This window comes from Odontesthes bonariensis, chromosome 23 (assembly GCF_027942865.1).
Source record: "Odontesthes bonariensis isolate fOdoBon6 chromosome 23, fOdoBon6.hap1, whole genome shotgun sequence".
NCBI classification, from domain to species: Eukaryota; Metazoa; Chordata; class Actinopteri; order Atheriniformes; family Atherinopsidae; genus Odontesthes; species Odontesthes bonariensis.
This window is the reverse complement of record NC_134528.1, coordinates 16249647-16262618: the sequence shown is the minus strand read 5'-3', so window position 1 is coordinate 16262618 and position 12972 is coordinate 16249647. Positions and strand designations below refer to the sequence as shown.

Here is a 12972-nt window from a genome sequence, read left to right as displayed (position 1 = left end):
GTGACCCCCTGCTGACCCCGGAGAGCCTATATCTTCCGGCAACATCAGCAGGTCAGTCCCTTTCATCTTCTCGCTGTGCAAGGTATTACCGCGTCTGCTTATGAGACGAATTCCAAAACCATTTCTTCCTTCATCGTTTGCTGCTGGTGGTCTCGTGACGTCCCGTCGAGGCTGCGAGCTGCTCGCCCTTCAGAGACCGCAACGAACTGCCGAGAGGTCTGTAACTTTTTTTTTCCTCGGCTGATGAAGTGTACTGCCAGCTGTTACAAGCGCCGGTCTAGGCAGCGGGCTCGCTCCTTCTCCCGGTGCTGTGCGCCGCACGTGAGTAACAGTCTGTTTATAGTTACATTGTCGGCGAAGGCTAATTGCTAGCCCTCTCCCGGCATCTGTGACCTGCCTATGTTAAAGCGGCCAACTCGGTTGTGCCGGTTCTTTGATTTTGTTGCTGCTATTGTTCTGCCCCTCTCCTGGTGTAAGGCGGCGTTTGCGCCCCCCGCTCCCAGCACAGGTGGCCTATAGTGGTTGTCGGTGAAGGCTCCGTTTGCGGCTCCGTCTCCCGGCATCCACCTATAGCTAATAGAACTTGCACTAGCCCCTCTCCTGGCGACGGCGGCGCGTGCGCCCCCCGCTCCCAGCACAGGCGGCCTATAGTGGTTGTCGGCGAAGGCACGACTTTCTTCAGCCCGTAGCTCTGCGGGTGGTAGTGAGGAAGGCTCGGTGGGAGCCGCCATTCGTATGGCTCTAGCCAGGCTGCAGCTGGATGTGCCGCAGGCTCAGCCAGCTTCGGCCAGTGCCTTTTTCAGGCGCTCCTCAACCCCCGCTGAACTAACTGTACCTCCATCAGAAGAGTATCTGAGGGAATTACAGACGTTCTGGAGGGACCCTAGGGCCCCTACCCGTCCGACAGCTGATGCTCGGACCCTGGCAGCCATGCAGGACACATCCAAGTACGGCCTGGACCGCATGCCAGCGGTTGAGCCCACTATAGCCGCCCTGATCGTCTCATCCGATGAGGCTCTGAGACAGGAGGCGAGGTGTCCTCGCCCCCAGTGCCGGGTTACGTTCAGACTCGCCGCCAGGTTTGGTTGGCGCAGTCCCCTCTCTCGGAGGCCTGCAGAAGAACCCTCCGCAGTGTTCCGGTGGAACCGGGGGAGTTGTTTGGTTCCGCGGCTCTGGAAGCCCTCGAGCGCACGGTCCAAGCTGGGAAGACCCGACAGCAGCTGTCTGAACTTCACAGAAGCGCGCCGCCGCCTGGCAACCCTAGGGGCCGTCCAGCTGCCCCGCAGCGCGGCACCCACTCACGGGCCAGGGGCCTCCCTCGGCCCCAGTACTCACACCCACAGCCTGCTCAGCGGCAGGCGCAGTCCTTTCGGGCGCCTGAGCGACTGCCCCCTGGGCAACCTCAGGTCTCACGTACCACCCGTCGTGCCCCTGGAGCCTCTAGAGGTCGGGGGGCCGACCGTCGGCCTTTTTTTCCCAGCAGCAGCTCAGCTACTGGGCTGCTTCCACCAGGGACCCGTGGTTTCTTTCCACCTTGACCCACGGGTACAAACTTCAGTTCCGACGTCGGCCCCCGGCCGAGTCAGGATGACTGTCATCCGCGACCCGGCGAAAGCCCGAGCCCTCGCCCAGGGGCTGTTCGTCCTCCTGGGCAAGGGTGCCATCGAACCGGTAGATCCCCTGTTGCACCCCGGGGGTTTCTACTCGACTTACTTTCTGGTAGCAAAGAAAGATGGCGGATTCCGACCTATCCTCGACCTCAGGAACCTCAACAGGTTCCTGAAGGTCTTGAGGTTCCATATGTTGACCACTGCAGAGGTTCTGCGTACGGTCTCCAGAGGGGAGTGGTTTACCTCCATAGACCTGGAGGATGCCTATTTTCACGTTCCTGTGGCGCCACACCATCGGCAGTTTCTGCTATTCGCCTTTCAGGGGCGTCATTTCCAGTTCAGGGTGCTCCCGTTTGGTCTCTCCCTCTCCCCACGGGTGTTCACCAGGTGTGTGACGGCAGCCCTCTCGCACCTACAGTCGCGGGGCATGAAGATCGTATCTGGACGACTGGCTCGTCTGTGCGCCGTCCCAGTCTCAGGTGGCCCTCGACACGACGTGTCTTCTTTCCCATGTGGCCCGTTTGGGCCTCAGGGTGAATTTTACAAAGAGTGGCCTGGTCCCATCACAGAGCACAGTTTTTCTTGGGGTGACCCTCGATGCGGTCACCATGATGGCTTGCCCGTCGCCACGGCGGCTGGACGACATCCTCCGCCACCTCCTCCCGTTTCGGGAAGGCAGGCGGTTCCACTACGTGGAGTTCTTACGCGTCCTGGGGAAACTGACAGCTGCGGCTGCTGTGGTCCCCTTAGGATTGCTGTCGCTGCGTCCCCTCCAGAGGTGGTTGCACAGCTTTCACCTGGACGCCAAGAGACACCGGGACAGGAGGCTCGCGGTGTCCCACCGTTGCCTTCTTGCCCTGGCCCCCGTGGAGGAAGCGTTTCTCCTCCAGGGCATGCCCATGGGCTCCATTGCATCCCGTCACGAGACAGTCACGACGGACGCCTCCCTCTCGGGGTGGGGTGCCGTGTGGCAGAACCGGACGGCTCAGGGGCTGTGGCCGGCGCGGGACCGCTCACAGCACATCAACGCACTAGAGCTGCGGGCTGTGCACAGGGCGTTGCAGGCTTTCCTCCCTTTCTTGAGGGGCCGACATGTACTCGTGCGGTCGGACAATGTTTCGGCCGCCTCCCACGTAAACCACCAAGGTGGCACCAGGTCTGCACTGCTGCTGCAGGCATCCCGGGACCTCCTGCTGTGGGCAGCACCACGCTTAGCCAGCCTAAGGGCAATGTATTTGCCCGGGGAACGCAACCAGACGGCGGACTTGCTCTCCCGTTGCAAGCCTCCGCCGGGGGAGTGGCAGCTCCATCCGGAGGTGGTGCTCAATATCTGGACCACCTTCGGCAAAGCAAACGTGGACCTCTTTGGCTCAGAAGAGTCGACCCATTGCCCCCTCTGGTTCTCCCTGACAGAGGAGAGCAGCCCCCTGGGCCAGGATGCTCTGGCCCACGACTGGCCAGAGGTTCTCCTCTATGCTTTCCCGCCGATCCCTCTGATAGTCCCTACGCTACAGAGGGTCCTCCAGCAGGGCCACAGGCTGCTGTTGGTAGCCCCCTTTTGGCCAGGGAGGACGTGGTTTCCACTGCTGCACAGGCTCTGCAGCGGTTCCCCATGGCGCCTCCCCGACAGGAGGGATCTCCTGTCTCAGTGGCAGGGTCAGATCTGGCATCCCGACCCGTCCCGCCTGCAGCTGTGGGTCTGGCCACTGCAGGGCCCGACCCGCTGCTGACTGAGTGCTCTGGCGATGTCTGCCATACCATCCTAAACGCGAGGGCGCCTTCTACCCGGGCGCTTTATGAACAGAGGTGGCGGCTGTTCACTACATGGTGCTTGGACAGGGGTGAGGACCCTGTGCACTGTCCTGTCCCTGGGATTCTGGAGTTCCTCCAGTCACTCCTGGATGATGGCCGGTCCCCCGCTACCCTGAGTGTGTATGTGGCGGCCATTTCCTCTCGGCATGCTCGAGTGGATAACGGCACGATGGGGAGCCACAGGTTGGTGTCCCTTTTCCTGAAAGGTGCGCCCCCCACGAGTGCGGTTCCCCCCCGCCATGGGATTTGCGCCTGGTGCTCGGCGCCCTGTGCTCGCCTCCCTTTGAACCCCTTGCTCAGGCAGGGCTGAAGTGGGTCTCCGCTAAGACTGCCTTTCTACTCGCTATCGCATCAGCGAAGCGCGTCGGGGAGCTGCATGCTCTGTCGGTGAGCGACTCCTGCATGAGGTGGAACTCGGATGGCTCGGGGGTTTCCCTATGGCCAAACTCCGCTTTTTTCCCGAAGGTGCTGTCTTCATCAAACCTCAACAGACCTATCCACCTGGCACAGTTTGTTCCCCCGGAGGGGGAGGACAGGTTACGCCTACCGTGCCCTGTGCGGGCTCTGAGAGCCTACGTGGCCGCGACTGCCGGTATCAGGCAGTCGGACCAGCTCTTCCTCTGCTATGGTGGCCCTCGGAGAGGCTGTGCGCTCTCTAAACAGCGACTGTCCCACTGGGTGGTGGACGCCATCGCCCAGGCATATAAGGGAAGTGGGCACCCCCGGCCAGCTGGGGTGAGCTGCCACTCCACCAGAGCTGTCTCAACATCATGGGCAGCCCTACGGGGCGTTCCCCTGGAAGACATATGTGAGGCAGCGTCATGGGCGTCACCGAGTACCTTCTCCAGGTTCTATCGAGTGAATGTTGCCACTCCCCACCCGTTGGCTGTGGTCCTGCTGCCCGACTCTGCTGCTTCCTCTAAGTAAAGTGAGTAGGTGCTGGATTCCTCGTGACATTTCTGGTATTAGTCATCCAGTGCTTGAAAGCACCGCCTCTGGCGGTCAGTAAGGATGAAATAGAACGAATGTTACGTATGTAACTACGGTTCTATGAATCCTGGATGACCGCCAGAGCGTTCTGTCACTCAGAATCCTCGTATACTCGCGAGAAGATTCTGTGGGGACTGACCTGCTGATGTTGCCGGAAGATATAGGCTCTCCGGGGTCAGCAGGGGGTCACGAGTGACGTTGTTGGTATAAACACTCGACCTGCACATGCGCGAGATGTATCATTCAGTGCTTGAAAGCACCGCCTCTGGCGGTCATTCAGGATTCATAGAACCGTAGTTACATACGTAACTTTCGTTATTCAGGCAATCAGCCATGTATAGCAAAGTGTTTTAGAATGAACACATGGCGAATGAGTATGAGTTATGGACTATTTCTCTACAGTGAACATAGGCAATTACATCTTACAAAGCTGAAACCAAGAGCCAAAGCATTATAGAGAAGATAGGTGATATACTCAAAAATGGTTAAAAAAAATCAGTCAAACAGAAACATGACATTATTCAGCATGATGCTGTACAGTCACAGCAGAGATTGTTGTCATAGTCAGATCTTTGTTTTTTTTATTTTTTTATTTTTTATTTCCTGAGTAATCCAGTGCTCAGCCAATCTATATTTCCATTTTTTTGTAAACTGGCTAAGCAGACAGGATTATTGTCCGTAAGTGTAGCTGATATGAAAACTAAAGCTACTTTGATGAGCTCCTGCTCTCATAATAGCTTTAACTATTTATCTCATCATACTCAGCCGCACAAGGAGTAAAAGAAATTAGCTTGTTCTTAGAGTGACTGGATGATAAAAACTTTGCACTATTACTGACTAAATACTCAACAAAATTTAATTATATTAAACCTTATGTTGAAGAGAGTATATTATACTCATTTGATGTTTCACTCAAAATGTCGGAATGGAGGAGTATGGGTTGTACTAAAACAACGCTATTTAAAGCAGGTCGGTAACAGAAGATATACAGCAAAGCTGAACAATTATTCTTTCTCTCCTCTTTAGGCAGAGCAGGACAACGGCCACCCCCTGCCAGCTTTTGCCAATCTCCAAATCGAAGTTATGGATAAAAACAACCAGGCTCCCTACTTCCTGGATACCAGTTACCAGGGATACATCAGTGAGGCATCACCAGTAGGAACAACCATCTCGATGAACACCAGCCTGTCTGCACCACTGGCTATCATAGCTCTGGATAATGATGTAGAGGAGGTGAGGATTAGCAGAAGAAGAGCAATGTTAGCTCATGAATGGTCCTATTACTCATAAAGCAAAATGAAAAGTTAAAGTAGAAAATTATGAAAATGTCACTCATTATTAACCCTTTCCTCCAAATATTTATATTTTTTTCTTTGTGCACCTTATACTTTTAATATTGATGGATATCTTTAAGATCTGTTTCTTATTTGTTATATATTATTTATGTTTAACAGATGTCTGTGTGTCGATATCGCCCAATGAGTCACAATATGTGATTTGTTGGATGTGTTTTCCTTGTAGCTGACATCCAATGAGATGCCTGTAGGTATTAGCTAAGTTTTGTGTCAACCTCTTTTTCTGGGTTCTCTGATTCTTTAACTGGCAGTGTTAGTAAAGATGGTGTCACTCAATTTACTAGAGATGTGGATGCTCATTGATATGTGACTGATAGACTACTAACTTGAAAAGTTAAATATTTGATTTATCGGTAGCCACGTAGCATACAGGGTGCACCGTGCTCCATGTGCACCCGGACTTAACAACATTGAAAAAAATTTGCATCTTTCGGCCAGGATCATCTGCAGTGCAGTTTCGTACGATGAACACGAGTGAACATAGTTTGTGCAGAGCTTTGTCAGTAAGAGGGAAAAGAGTAATAAAGTAACTTCAACATGTCAGTAAGGGTTAGATTAAAACCAGGCTTCATACTGAACTATGATTAATTATACTTATCAAACAAGTCTTTTTCAGTTGAGGTTCATGAAGGTATTTAAAGGGAAAATACTTTTCTGTCATAATAAGAGCACTTGTGTGTTCTTTGAATAAACAAATTCATGCCTCAAAAGAAAATGCAACTATTGTTTAAGCAGAGCTAGCAGCATTGTGATAGCACTTAAACACACCATAGAGAAATTAAGTATCGGCCCTTCCAAAGGTCCATTTCTATCCTGCTTTTTGCTTCAGTGAATCTCAGATTGTGCCTGGCTTGCAGTGTTTGAAGTGCCCTATCTATTGTCCTTGTGAATCTGCTAGTAAAACCATTTTCCTCTTAAATTATCTCTCAGTAGTAATTTAAGAATTTACTGTGCTGCAGCATTGTTATCGCCGATGCATTCCCATGAGCTTAGTTTGTTTAAGATGTAGCATAGGCATTTTGACAAAAACAAGCTTTGGTTCACTGCATTCTAAAAGTCTCCCCCCAGCAGGGAATGGGCTTAGGGAGGATAATGTGTGTCTTTGTGTGAGATTGTGTATTTGAGAAAACTCATACACATTCAGTTATTTTTAACACGTTAACCCTGGTCTTTCCTCCAGCATTGAGCACCAACAATTATGACTGGTCCTAATAGCTTTTATGCACTGTCCATCATGTTTATAAATGTATATGCATGCATGCATGTGTTTATGTGTTTTGTGTGTCTGTGTGCACTCCTGCTTATTTATGACTCAATATCCACACCAGCTACATTGACAATATTATCAACCCCCCCTTCCCTGCTGAGCTAGCCTTATCTGGAATGAGAAGCGCTCTCTCCCTCTCTCTCACACACACACACACACACACACACCAACATTGCCCTAATACACATAGAAGAGATGACTATGTAGGTAATGTCAGAGGAGGTCTTGGGATCGCCTCTCCATCATTGAGAATACCACACATACAGACAAACAGGTACATTATCTGTGAGTTTTTATCTGTCAAAGCATCCATACTCTCCTTTGTTTTGCAAATAAGGCATCTGCAAGTATGCTCTTTTTACACAGATTAATATTTAATCTTTTCTTGATTTATTTCTAAGTCATTTTTTACACTTTTGTACCAAGCAAATACCAGGTTAAAAAATGTTGCATTAATTCTTCTCTGACTGTTGAATGGTGTCATTATGCCTCCATATGGTCCCTTTGTCTCCAACAGACCCGAGATCCTCAGCTCCAGTTCTCACTGGACAGTTATTCCGATGTTTTCTCTGCATCCGCGACTGGAATCAAAAGATATCTGACCCTGATGCAGACTGTTGACAGAGAGACGCAGGACTCCTACACATTCACGGTACTGTAAAGGCTTAACATTTGTGTAGAGTTTTATTGTTAGAGAAAACAGTTGCAGGGGAGGGTAAGTAAACGATAAGTGTCTGAATACATTTGAATAATTCCCGTTAAATCCTTTAGAAAACCTGTGGTCTTGAAAAGAGAGCTTAATCTCAAGTTTTGTAAACTGGAAAATTTGATGCAAAGTAGAGAAGAACGCAGGTAGAAATAGAAGAGGGAGAAAAAGTGAGGTTTGGAAAGAATTAGCAGCAGAAGTGCGTGAGGAAATTAGAGGGGTTACAGAGAGGTTACAGAAAATACAAACCATTGAGTTACTGTAGAGGGAGAGTTGGAAGGGACAAGGAAAATCAAGGAATCAGAAGAAAAAAAAGATGAGCATTCGATGACTTGTGCATTTCACTTTTGAGCTTTCATAAACACAGTCCAGAATTCCAAATTTTCTACTTTTTAATGTTGGATTGGTTTATTTTTTGTAATACTATGAAACTGCAGCACTTTGGAATGACAAATATGGCTTTTATTCATGATTAGATTGCTTTTGGAAGTCTAGGTTAAAACCAACTGGACCATTTTTTTCCTTTTTAATTGGTTTGCTTGGCTTCATTAGGAAATAATACTGATTCTATAGCCTCAACCCGGCACCAAGATGAACAAATTTGCTTTAGATGGTGTCAAGCCTGTGTGGTGGTAAAAAGTGATTTGTACAAAGAAAAGTGCCCCATGCTTAAAGTCAAGCATAGTAGTGGGAGTGACATGGTTTGGGGCTGTATGGATGCCATCAACAGTAGGAAGCTGAATTTCACCAAAAGAAACATGCTTGTCAACATGTACTGTGACTACTGAAGCAGATCATGATACAGTGGAAACCGCTTATAGTGGTCACGGATATAGTAATCAACCGCTTATATGGATCAAAAGGCTTGGGACGGAATCATTTCTATACAAATGCTGTTTAAATAATTCGTTTATAGTGATCAAGAAATCCGCTTATAATGTTCATTTTTGGCCATTTTATGAATGTAAACATGTGCAAAAATCATTTTAAAACTACGTGTAGCTATTTTATTTTTTACTCCCTTGATTCCTTTCTGGACGTCTGCTTCTGCATCGCTAGCCAACGTAACGAGTTGACACCGGGCAGCAAGCGCGCGAATCATGGCTGGAAAAAGGAAGTCATGGAGGAGCATGTGTCCGAGGATGGGTGCTGGAGAGCGGATTGAATGCGCGTGTGACCGCTGGAAGCTCCAGGCTGGTTCTTGTAAAATGGGAGGCCGGTGTTCATTCGATTTCTCCTACTTGTCGAGAATTGCTACTTTGTGGTTTTGCGCATGCGCCAAGACGATTTTCTAAGTTTCGTTTTCACGCCAAGTAGCACAAATCGACAGAACACCGGCACGGAGGAGCACAGATCCGAGCAGGGGTGCTGAAAGGCAGATTGAATTCAAACTTTGTTTTCTGACTTGTAAGAAAAAAAATGCACCGGCGGCACAGCAGAGAATAAGTTACGTACTGTATTTGAGTTAGCCTACAGTATGTCTGCGCACTGCGCAGTACTGTAATTAAACTTGCATGATAATAAAATTCAGTAAATGCTGAAGCTATCCGTTTCATTTAATTTTTCTCATTGAAAAACAATACAAATGGCATTTAGATGATATTCTCCATAAAAAATAAGTGAAATACCTGTACTGTAATACAACTTCGGTTTTAGTAATCAACCGCTTATAGTGTTCAAATTGGCTCTGGACCAACGTGATCACTATAAGCGGTTTCCACTGTACTCTCCATAGGATTTCAGTCAAATCTCACACACGTCTCTTTTAGCCTGGTGCAGACTCAAAATGTAAAATTTCAATGTAAGGCAAGGATGAAACGCACAACGATGACCTCCCTTTTAATGCCTTTTCATTTCATGACATTTCGGGCCAACAGGCCCATTCTCAGGGAGTTTAACATAGGGGTGTACTCACTTTTGCACCAGCATAATTTCACAAAAATGGACAAATAGGTCATTTAAGTTATATTATTGATCTTTCTTTTCTGTTGTAAGCTCAACAGATGTTGTATTAAACTTACTCTATGCACGTTTTGGGAATAACTTGTGTGTGTATTAAAATATTGTTCAAAATGTTACTTTTCAACAGGGGTGTACTCATTTTCACTGTGCACTGTATATATATATATATATATAAGAATATTTATAATGCAATTTCATGTGAATCTCATGTGAGTAGATATTAGGCCATAAAGACTAGGGGTGGGTATTGGCAAAGAAGTCACGATTCGAATCACGATTCACATGCCACGAAGCGATACTATCACGATGCATCACGATACTTGAATTATTGCGATGCATCACGATGCATTGCGATATTTTCACTGAACATACTTAAAAAAAATATATATAGCCATTACCAGTGGCTGACTGGCTGTGTATGATCTGGATAGTGTCTTCAATTGATACATAACTCAAAGCAAATCAATTAATTACTGTATTTATTGAAACAACTTTTGGAGGTATTGCCATTAAAACAAATATTACTGGACACAAATATTACTATTACTGGACACACTCAACACAAAAAGTGCATATGTTACCCGGCAACCTTGGATGGCTGAGGGTAATGTGTTAGATGATCTTCTCTCAACGTGTGATACTGTGGTATGAGAAAGACGAGACACACACGTTGAGCTTCTTTCACATTCAACCAGAAGATTTATTCTTCTTGTGTTATAAACACACTTCATATGCAGCATACTTCAGATATCACATACTTCAGGTATCGCATACTTCAGTAGAGAACCATTAACTTCATTACATCAGAATTGACTGTAATATACCTTTAAACCAAACAATGCTTCTTTCAACATGCTCTATTTAGCATTATGAATTCTGTCAAAATACAAAATTAATTCACAAATAGCTTTTACTTCTCTAAACCATATTAATTTTGTAGTTAGTGCTTTAAACTCAATACCTTGTCCTATTTCCTGAGACCTTTTGTATTTAACTATCAAAATAAAAATATATAACATATATTTTAACATTTAAGCATCTTAGCTTTTAACAATATCCATTTTTCCATAAAAGAAAATAATATTTTACATCTTACATAAACAACTATTCTCTCAATATAAACTGAAAAAGGTGCAATGCTTCTTTAATACTGTGCCTCTTTACACAGCTTCACATAACGATATGGTTTATCCGGTTTTTCAACAACCCATGAAAAACATCATATAAAATAAAATAAAGACCAGAACAATGTCCTTCAGCTAGCTCCTCAGTTAGCTCACACATGTGTAGAAGCCCGCTAGCATTAGCTCCGATTAGCCCGTTTTTGTACACAATACAATTACAAAACGAACTTTGCGACTCATTAGTTGAGATTCGATTTAAGAACCTTTTTAACTCTTTCAAGAAACTAATATGTATGCATAAAACACAGTTTTACTGACCTGTGGTATGAGAAAGACGACACACACACGTTGAGCTTCTTTCACATTCAACCAGAAGATTTATTCTTCTTGTGTGCTCAATCTTCTCTATGCCACCAATGCGGTTGTGTGTGGAATTGCATAGGCCTAACTAAAATGACACTAAAGAACTTATTACAATGAGAAGTTAAAGATACAAAGTGAAAAATTATGTTGGGGTGTCTATTTTCTTACTTATTGCTTTAATTTACTATTGACTTGTTTTTTTACCCCTCTACACATAGGATTTATAAAACTTAAAATAACAAAATAGGGATGATCAGGACAGACAAAAAAAAAGTGCACTGGCTTTATAAAACTATAAATAAAAAAAATATATTGCAAACATCCCTTGCAGCGAAATGCATCAATTGCATGTGCCCTATCATTAAAGCCATTAAAACATTTTTCTTTAAATAATCGATACTTGGCGTCAAGAATCGATGCAGTAGATCGCGAAAATTAGAATCGCGATGCATCGTCATGACGATTATTTTGCACACCCCTAATAAAGACAGACAAAGAAATAATACAATAGATGTGATCTAAAAGAGCTTTGACCATGGACCTGTGATCCGTGCCTCCTGTGGCAGCTGGGATAGACTTCAGCCCCCTGTCGACCCTGAATTGGATTAGATATAGAAAATGGATTAACCAATAATATACCATATTTTTGGTGTATGTAGCTTGTTCTTTGTAGGATTGTCAGATGAAAAAGTAAATATTTTAATCAAAGTTATTTCAACAACTATGATCATTTTTATTTTTTCAGTCTTGCATTTCTTCTCTTTGTTTTTATTAAAAAACAAAATGTTGCCATGCCATCTTGACGTTGTCAACAGTCAGTCCTGCACATATACAGTCATATACAAAATTATTTTGTCATGTTGAAGAGGCTAAAAAAGTCTCTGCCCCAGAGCAGTTTCAGGCCTGGGAATGTGCATAACAAAGATCAGTGTTCTTCAAACGAGTCAGAAGCACGTAATTTTAAGGTTGAGAAATTTCTCTGGTGTTGCTTTAATGATCATTAAACTGTGATGTGAAATTGATGCTGTCTATGCTCTGATAGAAAAGGTTAATAAGTAGAAAATGATGTTCCATCTTTTAACTCGAATTATCTGTAAAAGCAGAACTGTCAAAGGTACAGAAGAAGAGGGATTAGATGGAGTTGTATAAAGACAGGTCATAGGTGTGCTTAAGATCGTCTGCAACATGAACTGCAGATGTGGTTTTGATGGTTGCTTAACGGATATTTCTCTCATGACTGGGCAGGAGGGTGTGAATATGGAAAAAATAGAAAATAAAAATCGCCAATAAACCACACTAGAAAAATCCTGTGAGACCTGAGCAGCAACACTCAGCAATCTGCACAACACGAGGGCTGTGTCTTAACTAACACTGAGAAGCTCTAGTATTGGTCTGAAAAAATGAGAATGGAGTCAATTTCATGTTACACCACTGCACAACAGTACAAACAAAGCTAGTAAGAAATATACCGTCTACCAAGTAAGGCAGCCTTTGGTTTGATTGGTCAGCAGACTTCACCCAAGTCATAATGAGCTGCAAGAAAGCCAATGACAACAGTCGCTGTTTTCAAGAGAAAAAAATAAATGAAAAATCCCAGGAGACCTTTAGTGATGAATTTGTCACGAAGCATTCATCTTGCAAAGTCTCCGGAAAGATGCTACATATTGAGTTTGGATTCCAGAGGCTCTGTAAGGGTTACATTCAGATTGAAGTCTTTGTTGGGACAGCACAGTTTGTCTTTGAGGAAAAAGTGTCTCTTATAGTTAAGTCCTCCGATTCTCAT

The 12972-nt window shown here is 45.6% G+C and overlaps 1 protein-coding gene across 2 annotated transcripts in view; it reads left to right on the top strand.

The window, feature by feature from the left end:
• LOC142373511 (protocadherin-15-like) overlaps positions 1-12972 on the top strand; it is a 219316-nt gene that overhangs the window by 101709 nt on the left and 104635 nt on the right. For both annotated transcript variants that reach the window (XM_075456801.1, XM_075456800.1), the window contains 2 exons: positions 5439-5645; positions 7552-7686. In XM_075456801.1, coding sequence (XP_075312916.1) covers positions 5439-5645; positions 7552-7686 — 342 coding nt within the window. The remainder of the gene's footprint in view (positions 1-5438; positions 5646-7551; positions 7687-12972) is intronic.